Raw genomic sequence first — 13,897 nt, forward strand, 5'->3', positions numbered from 1 at the left:
AACAAGAAGAATAACTGCTTAGTGTATTGAGGATGCATAAGAAAGTAATTGGATGGAGCTTGGTGGATATAGTAGGCATCAACCCTCAAGTTTGTGAGCATAGAATATTCTTAGAAGAAGGAGCAAAGCCTGTCCGTCAACCTCAGAGAAGATTGAATCCCACCATCTTAGAAGTTGTCAAGAAGGAAGTAACCAGACTACTTGAAGCAGATATCATTTACCCCATTTCAGATAGCGAATGGGTCAGTCCAGTACAAGTGGTGACCAAGAAGTCTGGAGTCACAACAATAAGGAATGAGCAAGGAGAACTTCTAACAACCAGAGTGCAGAACGCATGGAGAGTTTGCATTGACTACAAGCGTCTCAACCAAGCCACTCACAAGGATCATTATCCCTTGCCATTCATTGATCAGATGCTTGATCGCCTGTCTGGTAAATCTCATTACTACTTTCTAGATGGTTATACAGGTTATTTTCAAATCCATATAGCTCTTGAAGATCAGGAAAAGACTACTTTTACATGTCCTTTTGGGACTTATGCTTATAAACAAATGCCCTTTGGCTTATGCAATGCACCAGCTACTTTCCAAAGGTGTATGATGAGTCTTTTCTCTGATCTCATTGAGACCTGTATGGAAGTTTTTATGGATGACTTTAGTGTATATGGTGATTCATTTAGCCTTTTCTTGGATAGTTTATCTAGAGTATTGGATAGGTGTGTTAGTTTAAACCTTGTTTTAAATTTTGAAAAGTGTCATTTTATGGTGAAACAAGGCATTGTTCTAGGACATGTTGTTTCTGATACTGGTATCTCTGTAGACCCAGCAAAGGTGGATGTTATTTCTAGTTTACCTTACCCCTCCTCTGTGAGGGAAGTCCGTTCGTTCCTTGGCCACACAGGTTTTTACAGGAGATTCATTAAGGACTTCAGTAAGGTCGCATTACCCTTATCCAGACTACTGCAGAAAGACATTGAGTTCGAGTTCAATGAGGACTGCAAACAAGCGTTCGATAAGCTAAAGACCACCTTGACTCTAGCTCCGATTGTGAGAGGACCAGACTGGAGCCAACCATTTGAAATCATGTGTGGAGCCTCCAATCATGCAGTAGGAGCAGCGCTAGCTCAACATGAAGGTAACGACCCTTTTGTAATTGCTTATGCATCTAAGATTTTAGATGCTGCTCAATCTAATTACACTACTACTGAAAAAGAGCTTCTAGCTATTGTTTTTGCTCTGGATAAATTCTAAGCCTATTTACTTGGTACTAAGGTAGTAGTGTACTCAGACCATGCAGCTCTCAAATATTTATTAGCAAAAAAGGAGTCTAAACCAAGGCTAATACGTTGGATGCTACTGCTGCAAGAATTTGACCTGGAAATTAAAGATAGGAGTGGTAACCAAAATTTAGTGGCCGACCACTTGAGTCGCCTTGAGCACATTAAAGATGACTCCATTCCTATCAATGATAATTTCCCATTTGATAGCTTACAGGCAGTATCTGATGTAGTTCCTTGGTATGCACCTATAGCTAATTATCTAGTTAGCCACACTTTTCCTTCCGATTTTACTAAGCATCAGATAGACAAGCTGAAAAGCGAGTCCAAATACTATGTATGGGATGATCCATATCTATGGAGGTATGGTGCTGACCAAGTAATTAGACGGTGTGTACCTCAACCAGAATTCCAGTCCATTTTAGAGGCCTGCCACTCATCTGAGAGTGGAGGACATTTTGGCCCTCAATGAACTGCTAGAAAAGTTTTAGACTGTGGATTCTGGTAGCCTACTCTTTTTAAAGATGCTGCTGACCTTTGTAAATCTTGTCCTCTATGCCAAAGATTTGGTAATATATCCCAGAGGGATGAAATGCCTCAACAAATTATGCTTTTCTGTGAAATTTTTTATGTTTGGGGCATTGACTTCATAGGTCCATTTCCAAATTCTAATGGCCAACTTTATATTTCTAAATGGGTGGAAGCAATTCCTACCCATACTGATGATGCTAACACTGTTGTTTTCTTTGTTAGAAACCATATTATTTGTCGCTTTGGATCACCACGAGAAATCGTGAGCGATCAAGGCACTCACTTTTGTAACAGGAGACTAACAGGTTTACTAAAGAGGCATGGGATAATTCATAAGGTATCAACAGCCTATCACCCCCAGACTAATAGGCAAGCAGAGGTGTCTAACAGAGAGATAAAGCGCATATTGCAAAAGATAGTCAAGCCTCATAGAAAGGACTGGAGCACAGGCTCCAAGACGCGCTTTTGGCATATCAGACAGCATACAAGACACCGATTGGGATGAGTCCTTTCCACTTAGTTTATGGAAAGGCCTGTCATCTTCTAGTTGAGTTAGAACACAAAGCCTTCTGGGTGGTAAAGGAATGCTACATGGACTATGAGAGAGCCGGAGCTGAACGAAAGTTGCAACTACAAGAATTAGAGAACCTTCGCTTAGAAGCTTATGAAAACTCCAGGCTATATAAAGAGAAAGTGAAGGCTGTGCATGACAAGAACATCAAGCGAAAAGAATTCCAACCTGGGGACTTAGTCCTCCTTTACAACTCCAGAATGCGGCTCATGCCAGGCAAGCTGAGATCCAGATGGGATGGTCCCTATCGAGTAGAGAGGGTGGAACCATACGGAGTCTTTCACTTGAGCCATCCTTCAAGCTCTGAACTTATGAAAGTCAATGGACATCGCTTGAAGTTATTCCATGGCAAAAAGATGGCGAGAAACCAGGAATTGGAGATCTTCCTCTTGGAAGATCCACCTACAGCAGACGACTGAGCTAGTGGAGCATCCAACTTAAGGATATTAAAGCAAAGTGCTGGGTGGGAGACAACCCACCATGGTATGATCGTTCCTTCCCCTCTCCTTAATTTCCTTCGTCAATAATTCTTCTTAGTACTAATGCCTATATTTTGCATCTCATCCGCATATTGCATATTGCAAAAAAAAGGGGATAAAGGCATGCGATGCGCCGGCGTCGTTGACGCGCTCGCGTCATAGTGCCTTCGCAACATTGAAGAAAAGAAACAGAGAGTTACGTAGGAGTGTGGCTGGAGGCATGCCCCTGGCACCATTTGACCCACGCGGCCGCGTGAATGACGCAATCGCGTCATTTGTAAAATGGCCTCCCCACGCGTCCGCGTCAACCACGTGAACGCGTGGCTCTGCAATTCGACGTAAAATGGTGTATGGCAGTGAGTTGCATTGGAGCTGGGCTGAACCTGTGCTAGCCGCACAAGCCCTGCCGTGTGAATGCGTGCCTCACGCGACCGTGCCGTTTTCATAATTTGGCCATCCATGGGATCGCGTCAACCACGCGGCCGCGTCACCCTGAAATTTGGCAAAACATGTTTCACACAGAGAGTTGTGCGAGCGCGAAGCTGCCCTCGCGCCACTAGCGCAAATCATGTCACGCGTTCGCGTGACCGACGCATCTGCGTCACCTCATTCAAGGGCTCTCCGCGCGACTGCATGACCCACGCGTCTGCGTCACTTACGCCACCCAACTCATTCAAATCTGCTAGATTATCTTATCTTTTCTTATCCCAATCCTACTTTCCCCCCTTCTTCCTTCTTCCTTCTTCCTCCCTTCTACTCCCTCTTTCTCACCACCATTATCAAGGTTTTTCTTCTCTTCTTCCCTCCCTACTTTTTCATTCTTCTTCTTATTTTCATGTTTTCTTTTTCTTTCTCTTCTACTTTTCCTATCCATGTTTTCTTTTTCTTTCTTTTTCCTCCTATTCGTGTTGGAGATTTATTTGGGTCATTATTTTTATATGTTGCTTGTGGATTGTTTAGGACTTGTTTAACAGTTATATATTATTTTTATAGGGTTACTTGCATGTTCAATTTAATACTTTCCATACCTTATTTAACATGCATGCTATGTGTTTGTAAAAACGCCTATATGGCATTGTGCACTATTTTTAGATTTCTTTTAATCTACTACTCTAAATGCTTGCTTTTCACAAAATCCTTTTGCTATTTTTATTAATTTTTATATAATTATTATTACAAACATATTGTTAGTTTGGAAGACTTGGTAATTTAACTTGGACATTGAATGCTTGATCTATGCTACTCATGCCCTTGCCAGCATGCCAATAAACACCTTGCATTTAACTGTCATCACATGCACTTGCTATATTTCCGTTGTTGATTTTTCACATGTAGTCATGACCATGTGTTAACATCATTATTCCTTCCTGTGCATTGATTACCACCTTTCCCATTCTTTTCCTTGCTATAACCCTTGAAATGTTCATGTCTTTACTCGTTCACTTTCAGGATGGCCACCAAGAAAGGCAAGGAAAAAGCTACTCCCAAATCCACAGCAAGGAGAGGAACAAAAAGAGCATTAGTGGCCGAGCCATCTTCAACTGCAGTTAAGCCCTCAACAAAAAGAATTAAAAGGATTATAAAGGTTGATGAAAAGGAGAAAGCCTTCCCAGCAAAGGACACTGCACGATTTTCCAATTGCTACTGTGAGCAGATGTTCCCTATTCTGGTAGCTCGGAATTACAACAACGAACACCTTCTTATCCTTCCGCCTCGTATTGCTGAATTTGTTGAGCCGCGACTTGCACAAAGACACTGGGGATTCTTACAGAAACAGCCATGGCAGGTTAATCTTTCTTGGGTAGTTGAGTTCTACTCCAATTTCCACCTGCCGACCTTGTAGTCTGTTTATGTCCATTAGAAGCAAGTCCCCATTACAGAAGAGGCCATTCAGCGAGCCTAAGGCTTCCCCCTGCTCCAGAAGGAATGGACGCATTTCAAGAAGCCACACTCAAGTGCCAGATGTACAAATTTGACTGGGACGTTGTTCTCAGAGTTATCGCACAACCTGGCAGCAGATGGATTTTTGGATACCATCGCTCCCGTCCTAAAGGAATATCGGCTTCCCCACTCACCTTGGAGGCTCGCGTATGGGCACAGATTATGTCCCATTACGTCTTTTCGAGCACTCATGAGTCCTCATTCACTACAAACATGGCCGTCCTTCTATGGTGCATCCTCACAGACCAGCCTCTAAATCTACTGAGATACATCAGGAATGCCATGGGACACGTACAAATTGCGGGAAACCTTCCTTTTCCTGCCTTGATATCAGATCGTGCCTCATCAACCGGAGTCTCCTATAGAGCTGGGGATACCAAGGACATACTTCCACGTGATGATCAGTATGTCCCTAACGGGAAGTATCTCAGGCCATCAACAGCCACTACCAGCCAGTCCGCAGAATAAGCTACAAATGTTCCCCCTTCCACACCAAGTCAATTGTTCTATCAAATACTGGAGAGGTTAGACCAGCTAGAACAGAAGGCGAAGCTACGAGAGCGCCGCAACCAGTGCCGATTCAAATATCTCAAGGAGCTACTCACAGGCAACCACAGACCTGACGAGGACCCAGACACTCCGGACTCCACTTCTTTTACCAACACAAGGAGCCATAACGGTCCCAACTGTGGAGATACTGCCACCAGCCCCCCTTGTTCCTGACAGATGGCACCGAGGACGGTGCAAAGCCTTAAGTGTGGGGAGGTCGGTCAGTACCTGACTTCCGGAGGTAATTTTTCCCCTGACACCAATTTTTTTTCTTTAGAATAGGATAGATTGTATAGTAGTAGGTTAATTGCATGCATGTTCTACCTGATTGAAAAGATAATAAGTTTCTTTTAAGACCATATTTTTTTGAAAATTTCACTAATTTAAATCAAAACATTTATGTTAAATTTGTTTGAAATTGAAATTGGAACATGGTTTTCAAGCTAGAAACACACAACCTGTACGATTTTGAGCCTAAATACATGGTTACACTATTTAACCATAAATATCTTTTTCTTGTGTGTCTACTTCTCTATAATTGTAATCTGAATCTTGTTTTATCCTATATGTCCAATGTTAATGTGTTATTTGCATGCATATGATTGAGGACATTGCTTGTTTAGCTCACTTACCCCAAATAAGCCTACCCTTTTAATTACTTTCGTTAGCCACTTTGAGCCGTTTTAATCCCATTTGTTCTACATTTTACCACATTACTAGCCTTAAGTAAAAAAGCAATTAAATACCCCAATTGAATCTTTGGTTAGCTTAAGATAGAAATAGTGTGTTAATTGAGTATGGAAAAATTGTGGGAACAAAGGGTAATAGGGGAATATGTCATGATAAAATAAGGGGAATTTGGGTACCTATTCATGTGAAATCATAAAAGAAAAATTACAAATCTATGCGCATTGATAAGTTATGTAAAAAATAAAAAATAAAAAATAGTTATTTTAGTAAATAAGTCAAAGTTCAATAATTAATGCACATATGATAAAATTAAAATAAAGGTTGATGCATGAGTATGGAATGTGAAAGGGAAATTCTGGGTAACTAAGTATGAATGTTGAAATTATATAGAGTATATGTATGTTAGGTGAGAGCTTAGGTTAATTAAAGATTCAATGTATAAGCTCACTTAGCTATATGTAGACCCTCACCCTTACCTTAGCCCCATTATAACCGTGAAAAGACCTAATGATGTTTGCATTGGCACTTTAAGATTGTTGATTGGTTAGGTGAAAAACAAAAATTTGAAAGCATAATTAGAGAAGGATAGAGTGATTACCCCATATACTAGAGAAGATTAGAGTGCACACGCACCAACAGTAAAGATTTAATGCTCGATCTTGTGTTCCCTGCTTTCACGAGCTATCTTCTTACAAATTTACTTGCTTTTACTACATGATTTGAATTAGTGGAATCAGCTCCAAGCTTTGTCTTAGAGAACTTATCTATTTTCAATCATATGGACTAAATCATATAGTTGCATTCATATATATATATATATATATATATATATATATATATATAGGTTGCATTGCATTGCATGAGTCTTACATGTCCCTATTCATTCATATTTATCTCCTTCAACTTAGCATGAGGACATGCTAATGTTTAAGTGTGGGGAGGTTGATAAAACACTATTTTATGATTTATATTGTGTTTAATTGTGAGGTTTTATCAAGTCTTCACCCACTTATTCATATGATTTGCATGTATTTACAATTCCTTCCTAAAAATATTCTATGATTGAAAACTTGCTTCCTAAAGACCTTTTAATTGTATATTTTTATTTTCCTTCGTACCATTCGATGCCGTGATCTGTGTGTTAAGTGTTTCAGGCTTCATAGGGCAGGAATGGCGTAAGGAATGGAGAGGAAGCTTGCAAAAATGGAAGGAACACAAGGAATTGAGGAGATGACCAGCGAGAAGTGACGCGGGCGCATGGCTCACGTGATCGCACAAAATGGAGGAAATCACAGTGACGCGCTCGCATACCTGACGCGACCGCGTGGATTGGAAGCTGCACGAGTGACGAGAATGCGTGGACGACGCACACGCGTGGCACGGGAAACGTTGAGTGACGCGAACGCGTGGACGACGCGGTCGCGTGACGGGTGCGATCGGCAGAATTACAGAAGCCGCTAGCATAGATTCTGGGCCACGTTTCAACCCAGTTTTCGGCCCAGAAACATAGATTAGAGCCAGGGAACATGCAGAGACAAAGTAGAAATTCATTCCGCATAATTTCATGTTTTTAGATCTGATTTTACTCCTCCCCTAGGTTTCTCTTTTGACATTTATTATAACGACCCAACTCCCGGTATGCCATGGTCATACAAGAAGCTGAGTGTTACTAACTTGTCTTTCCTAAAATATTAACTATTATTTAATATATGAGCCTGTTCCTTGTTAGAACGTTGCCAATTTTACAAGTAACTTTTTTTTGTTGCAGATAATAAGGTAAAATAAACAAGCATACACTAGGAGAAATAAAAAGGAAGCATAAAGAAACATATAACACAGCTAATAATATACATCACGTACACTATAACAAAACATATAGCGTTCACAAAAGATCAGGTCAGTTTACATCCTCGCCATCCTACGTAGCTAATTTATACACGACACTCCCAGGGCCTGGCCCATACAAAAAGCCGCTAAACTGGCGCCCAGGCTAGCCTAACCACTATATAGCTCCTAGCTCTCGGGTGTACTAACACAAGTGAGAGACTAACTAACAGATAATGTTAGACTAGAGTGTCATCAAAAGAATGCCCCTTCTGCTGTCAAACTATATCTACACGTGGCCGTTCAGAGAATCGCCATGAGGCTCGTCCATCTCCTCATCCTACTCTATCTCTATCTCAGGATCCTCCTCATCATCATCCTCCGCAACTACAGCTATACCCTCAGATCCACCAAAAACACTGCTGTCACTATGTACAAAACCATTCGCGAGCACAGGTCCGATCACATATATAGGAGCTACCCCATCGTCTGATAGTGTCGGCTCATCAGGCTGTGGAAAGTCATGAATGGACTCAGGGGGAAAGTCCCACTCTGGTGGTATCACAGGTATGTAGCCACCAGCTAACTTGGGTTCATCAGGAATGATAGGCTCAAGTTCCACCTTATTCAAAGGTTGAGCCGGTATAGGGTGCTCAGGATCATCAGGAAAAGGATGTACAGGTGCGTCAGGATGTAACCAGGATAAGGAAAAGTTGTAAGGAGCATCCAGATCGAAATGCGGGCTAGACAGATGATGTGGAAAGGCTCGATTAGGTAACGCATATCGTCTAATATGAGGCTTCAATCCCATGATGAAGTAATTGTGATGTACCGGATCCTCGTAGACGTAAGGGTCCTCGAACTCATAGAAGATCACGCCCGTCTCCATCTGAGGGGGAGGAAGGGTGAGAAGGGGTAAGAACTTGGGAGTTCTTAGTAGGGTCGGGGTTGTTAGTTACATCCTTTATTCGGTTTTGATTAACAGATGGATAATAGGATACAGTGAAGTAGTAAACCGAAGTAAAAATAGATAGAAAAATAGAAAACAGAACACAAACAGAAGAATACAAGAAAACAAAGCATAGACATAGCACTCAAGCAAAGAAATAGATCACACACAAGTAGAAATGCAACAGAGAATAATGCGCAGACAAGAATGATGCATGTTTAGTCCTAGTGCAGGTAATGAGCTCATTTGTCGGTTTCTACCCGCTTCCGATGTAACCCAGCATTACCAGCCGGATATGGCTTTCTTGTTGGCTATACCACTGTGTACAGGAAATAACCCCTCTGCCACCACAGGGTCTACTGCACGCAGGAAATAACACGTCTGCCACTGCAGGGATGTATGCCGACACACCTTCTGTATACAAGAAATAAACCCTCTGCCACTACAGAAATGGAACAGGTGGTCACGATACTTCTGTAGCAGGAAATAACCCCTCTGCCTTACAGAAATGGAATATGAGTCTGTACCGTAGGAAAGCGTTCTCAGTGGTCACACCATCATCTATCTGACTGCCACAATGTAGCAGATGAACACATAGATATCTTTGGGGTTGCCTTAATGCAACAAATGACCTCTCAATAGGTCTTCTGCTCTTTATCATATTGCTCTCTTCTCTTTGTCTCTTTATTCTGCTCTGTTTATTCGTTTCTCTGCACTTCTTTATTCTGCTTTCTCTATTTAACTTACGTATTTAAAGCTTATGTAAATTTCGGTATGATTAGTTAGCATGCCCCAAGTATAGGTTCATTAAGTCTAGACTGAAATAGTTTAACTTTTCTTATAATACCTAACCATATTCGCTATTCAAAGACTAACTATGTTGCCCTAGTTCGTTCGCTAGTCTCTGTCTATTTTTCTGTCATTAATACTTTACAGACTTTTACTTCGATCTTTATCTTTTCTTCAATTTTTATCTTTTATTTATCTTTGCCTCAATAATATGTTCTTACCACTTCCTAAGTGTCTTATGAAGGTAATTATGAGATCCTGCACTTAAAGTTGTCTTTCTAAAGTTTTTACAGAAAACTGCCTTTTTTGCATTATTTTATTATTTTTATTAAAATATTATTTTTAATTAAATATTATTATTTAATATTTTATTATTATTTATTATTTTATTATTAATTTTCGAAAATTAACTTACCTTTTACTTTTAACCTTTAAAAATTCACTTTTTACCACCCGTAACTTTTAATATTTCTACTTTAACCACCCTAACTTCCAGAAATTACTAAATAACCCCTTAAACACCAAAATTTTTACTTCCTTGCCCTTTTAAGGATCTAAAGCCTGTTATTCATTGTTCTTCATCACATTCAAAGTGTTCTCCATGTTCTTCATAAATTCTTCAGATTTTTTCTCTGTTTTTACCCATTTTTTAGTCTTTTCAGCAACCGATTATTACCATAATTCATAATAAATTAGCAGCCACTAAAACCCCATCTTTTCCACATGATATTAACACAAATTGAACCTCAATTTAGGCCTAAGGTTTCGTTTTCCCAGCTGCTCCAAAAACATGAACTTAAAGCTTGAATTTCATCAAATTTCATCAAAATTTCACCAAATTTTCACCAAGAATCAATCATATATGCAACCAATTTTTAGCACAGCCAAATTATACAAAATTCACACAACTCAAACACAAATAATCAAGATTAATTTCGTGACACCCTACCTGGTTTTGCTGCTCCTAATTCAGTTAAACTTTCAGGTGGTCCGTAAGCACTTTTTCCTCCTAAATCAAATCAAGAACAACCTTAAATCCAAAAACCCTCAACTAACCAAATCTCCCTCAGCACGTTAGGAGGTGATTTATAACCTTAGATTTTCTGGAAAGTCACGTTTCTTGGCCCTCAAGCCAAGTTAAGCATGATTCCTAAGGAAGAACATCAAGAAAACACATATTTAAGCATGTTTCCTTGAAACCGAATCAAAAGATATATGGTGCAGCCAACTCACCATGATTCCAGCCTTGATAAGTCATATGATCATGTAGAGAAAGAAGAGAGGATCATTTTGGTCGTATTGGAATTTTGATTTGAGTTTTAGTTCAGCAGAAATCAAGCTTTGAAGATTTAGAACTAAGAACTTTTCTCTCTTTTTCTCTCTACCTATTTTTGGCCACAAAGTGAAAATGAGCCAGTAGGGTGAGTTGTGATTGGTTGGCTTGGAGGTGGATTAAAATAATATTAAAATATCTTAGGTGTATAACTACTAAAACTAGATGTATCAGAACACTTGCAAAAACATCTCTAAAAATTATTTTCTGAGCTACTAGCATAAATGACACTAGTAACATATTTATTATGAGAATAAAATAGATATAATGAGGCCTTAGCATTGCTAAAGTCATCAAAAAGTGCTAGTGCTAAGCTGCACCAGTAAACTGTGAACCCGGTTAAACCGATTTTCTGTTTTTAACTAAAACTGACCAGGTAACCTTATAATATTATTCAAGAAGCTTCTAATAGAAATATAATGATAATATTACCCTATTATCTCTCTTCTCTCATGAATCGAGTCCGGTTCATCAAACTGAGACTATTTACGAAAAACCGGATCAAAACTCCTAACCGATACAGTTCAAAAACTATGTTCTTCGTGACTGCGTTATCGAGCTTGCCTCGGAAAAGGTTCTAACTTAAAGATGGCATAATGACAATGAGGATTGAGATACTTGATGATATATCAGAGCTTCTCCCCTTACTGATCCTCCGGAGTTCTCCGTACTTTCAGAAAAGATCTCGCGTACTCGAAAATCGGGGTTGTTACATTCTACCCTCTTAAAAGAAAATTTTGCCTTCAAAATTTCAGTTACCTGAGAATAGATTTGGGTAATAAGCTTTCATCTTATCTTCCAGTTCCCAAGTGTGCTCTTCTTCTCCTCTTTGTCCCCAAGCTACTTTGACTAAGCGAACAGTTTTGCCTCTTAGCTGCTTATCACTTCTTTCTACGATCTGAACTGGTGATGCTTGATATGTCAAATCGTTTCGTAACTGTACTGTTTCTGGTTGTAAAATGTGACTCTCGTGGGGAATATATTTCTTAAGTTGCGAGACATGAAAAACATCATGAAGGTTTGACAGATATGGAGGAAGGGCTACTTGATAAGCTACTAGATCGACTATTTTAAGGATTTGGAAAGGTCCTATGTATCGAGGGTTAAGCTTTTTAGTCTTAAGGTTCTACCTATTCCAATAGTCGGGGTTACTTTAAGAAAGACATGGTCTCCCTCACTAAACTCTAAGGGTCTACGTCTATTATCGGCCTAGCTCTTTTGACGACTTTGTGCTGTCTGGATCTTCTGGCGAATCCCATTTATCTTCTCAGTAGTTCCTTGCACTAAGTCTGGACCTACGACACTAGCTTCTCCGTCATCATTCCAACATAATGGTGTCTGACATCTCCTTCCGTAGAGAGCTTCATATGATGCCATCCCGATACTTTGTTGGTAACTGTTGTTGTAGACGAACTCGACCAATGGCAAATACCTATCCCAACTGCCTTGGTTATCCATCACACAAGATCTTAGCATGTCTTCTAATGTCTGGATTGTCCGCTCTGACTGTCCGTCTGTCTGAGGATGGTATGCTGTACTCATATGCAGTTCTATTCCTAAAGCTTTTTGAACAGCTCCCCAGAATCTGGAAGTAAACCTCGGATCTTGATCTGAAACAATTGACAAAGGTATTCCGTGCAATCGTACGATTTCTTGAATATATATCCATGCCAGCCTTTCTAATGTATAGTCAACTCGAATCAGAAGGAAGTGCACTGATTTTGTCAACTTGTCCACAATTACCCAAATGGCATCGTGTCCTGTTGAGGTCATTGGCAATCCCGTGACAAAATCCATAGTGATCTGCTCCCATTTCCATTGTGGTATTTCTAAGGGTTGTAGGGTTCCTAACGGTTTCTGGTGTTCCACCTTCACATTCTGGCAGGTTAAATATTTTGAGACATAATCAGCTACCTTTTTTTTTAAGCCCGGCCACCAGAACATTTGTTTCAAATCTTGATACATCTTTGTTACTCCAGGATGCATAGAAAATCTACTTTGATGAGCTTCTGTAAGTATCCTCTATCGCAGATCTCCAGAGCTAGGCACACAAATTATGTTCTTGTATCTCAAGAGACTGCTACAATCTAGTCTTACAGCTTCTGGTTCCTCTACTTTCATCCGACGCACCATTGTCATCATTTCTGAGTCCTGTGCTTGTGCTTGCTGAATCCTAATCTTAAAATCTGGTGTTATATGCAACTGCGCCAAATAGACTCCACTTGACGTCTCAGTCATAGCCAACTTAAGGTCCTCAATTTCTGCAAGTAGCTTATCTTCTTTTATCATCATCCAAGAGATACTCAAATTCTTCCTGCTCAAGGTGTTTGCCACCACGTTTGCTTTTCCTAGGTGATAATTTAACTTAAAATCATAGTCCTTCAGGAACTCCATCCACCTTTGCTGTCGCATATTAAGATCTTTCTGGTCAAAGATATACTTTAAACTTTTGTGGTTAGAGAAAACTTCTAGTTGAGCGCCATACAAATAGTGCCTCCAGATCTTCAGAGCAAACACCACTGCAGCCAATTCCAAGTCATGCGTTAGATAATTTCGTTCATGAGGTCTCAGCTGCCGGAAAGCATAAGCCACCTCATTTTGTCTTACATCAGCACACATCCAAGTCCTTTATGAGAGGCGTCACAGTATACTTCAAAAGGTTTCTGCGGATCGGGTAGTACTAATACAGGTGCAGTTGTTAGCTTTTCCTTAAGCATCTTGAAACATCTATCACACTTCGCCGTCCAGATAAATGGAACTTCCTTTCGTGTAAGGTAAGTCAAAGGTAAGGCTATCTGTGAAAATTTTTTGATGAACCTCCGGTAATAGCCAGCATGTCCAAGAAAACTCGAAACTTCTGTAATGGTCGTAGGTGGTTTCCACTGCACTACTGCTTCAATTTTTGAAGGATCAACTGCAATTCCTCCCTGTGATATAACATGTCCCAAAAACATCACCTTCTTTG

General features: G+C 40.1%; 1 protein-coding gene across 1 annotated transcript; it reads left to right on the forward strand.

Annotated features, from left to right (window-relative positions):
* Positions 1 to 2,398: 2,398 nt before the first annotated feature.
* On the forward strand, positions 2,399 to 2,797 carry LOC130966481 (uncharacterized). Its single transcript, XM_057891293.1, has one exon. The coding sequence runs from the start codon at positions 2,399 to 2,401 to the stop codon at positions 2,795 to 2,797; it is 399 nt and encodes a 132-aa protein (XP_057747276.1).
* The last annotated feature ends 11,100 nt before the right edge of the window (positions 2,798 to 13,897 follow it).

Source organism: Arachis stenosperma, chromosome 3, assembly GCF_014773155.1.
Source record: "Arachis stenosperma cultivar V10309 chromosome 3, arast.V10309.gnm1.PFL2, whole genome shotgun sequence".
NCBI lineage: Eukaryota > Viridiplantae > Streptophyta > Magnoliopsida > Fabales > Fabaceae > Arachis > Arachis stenosperma.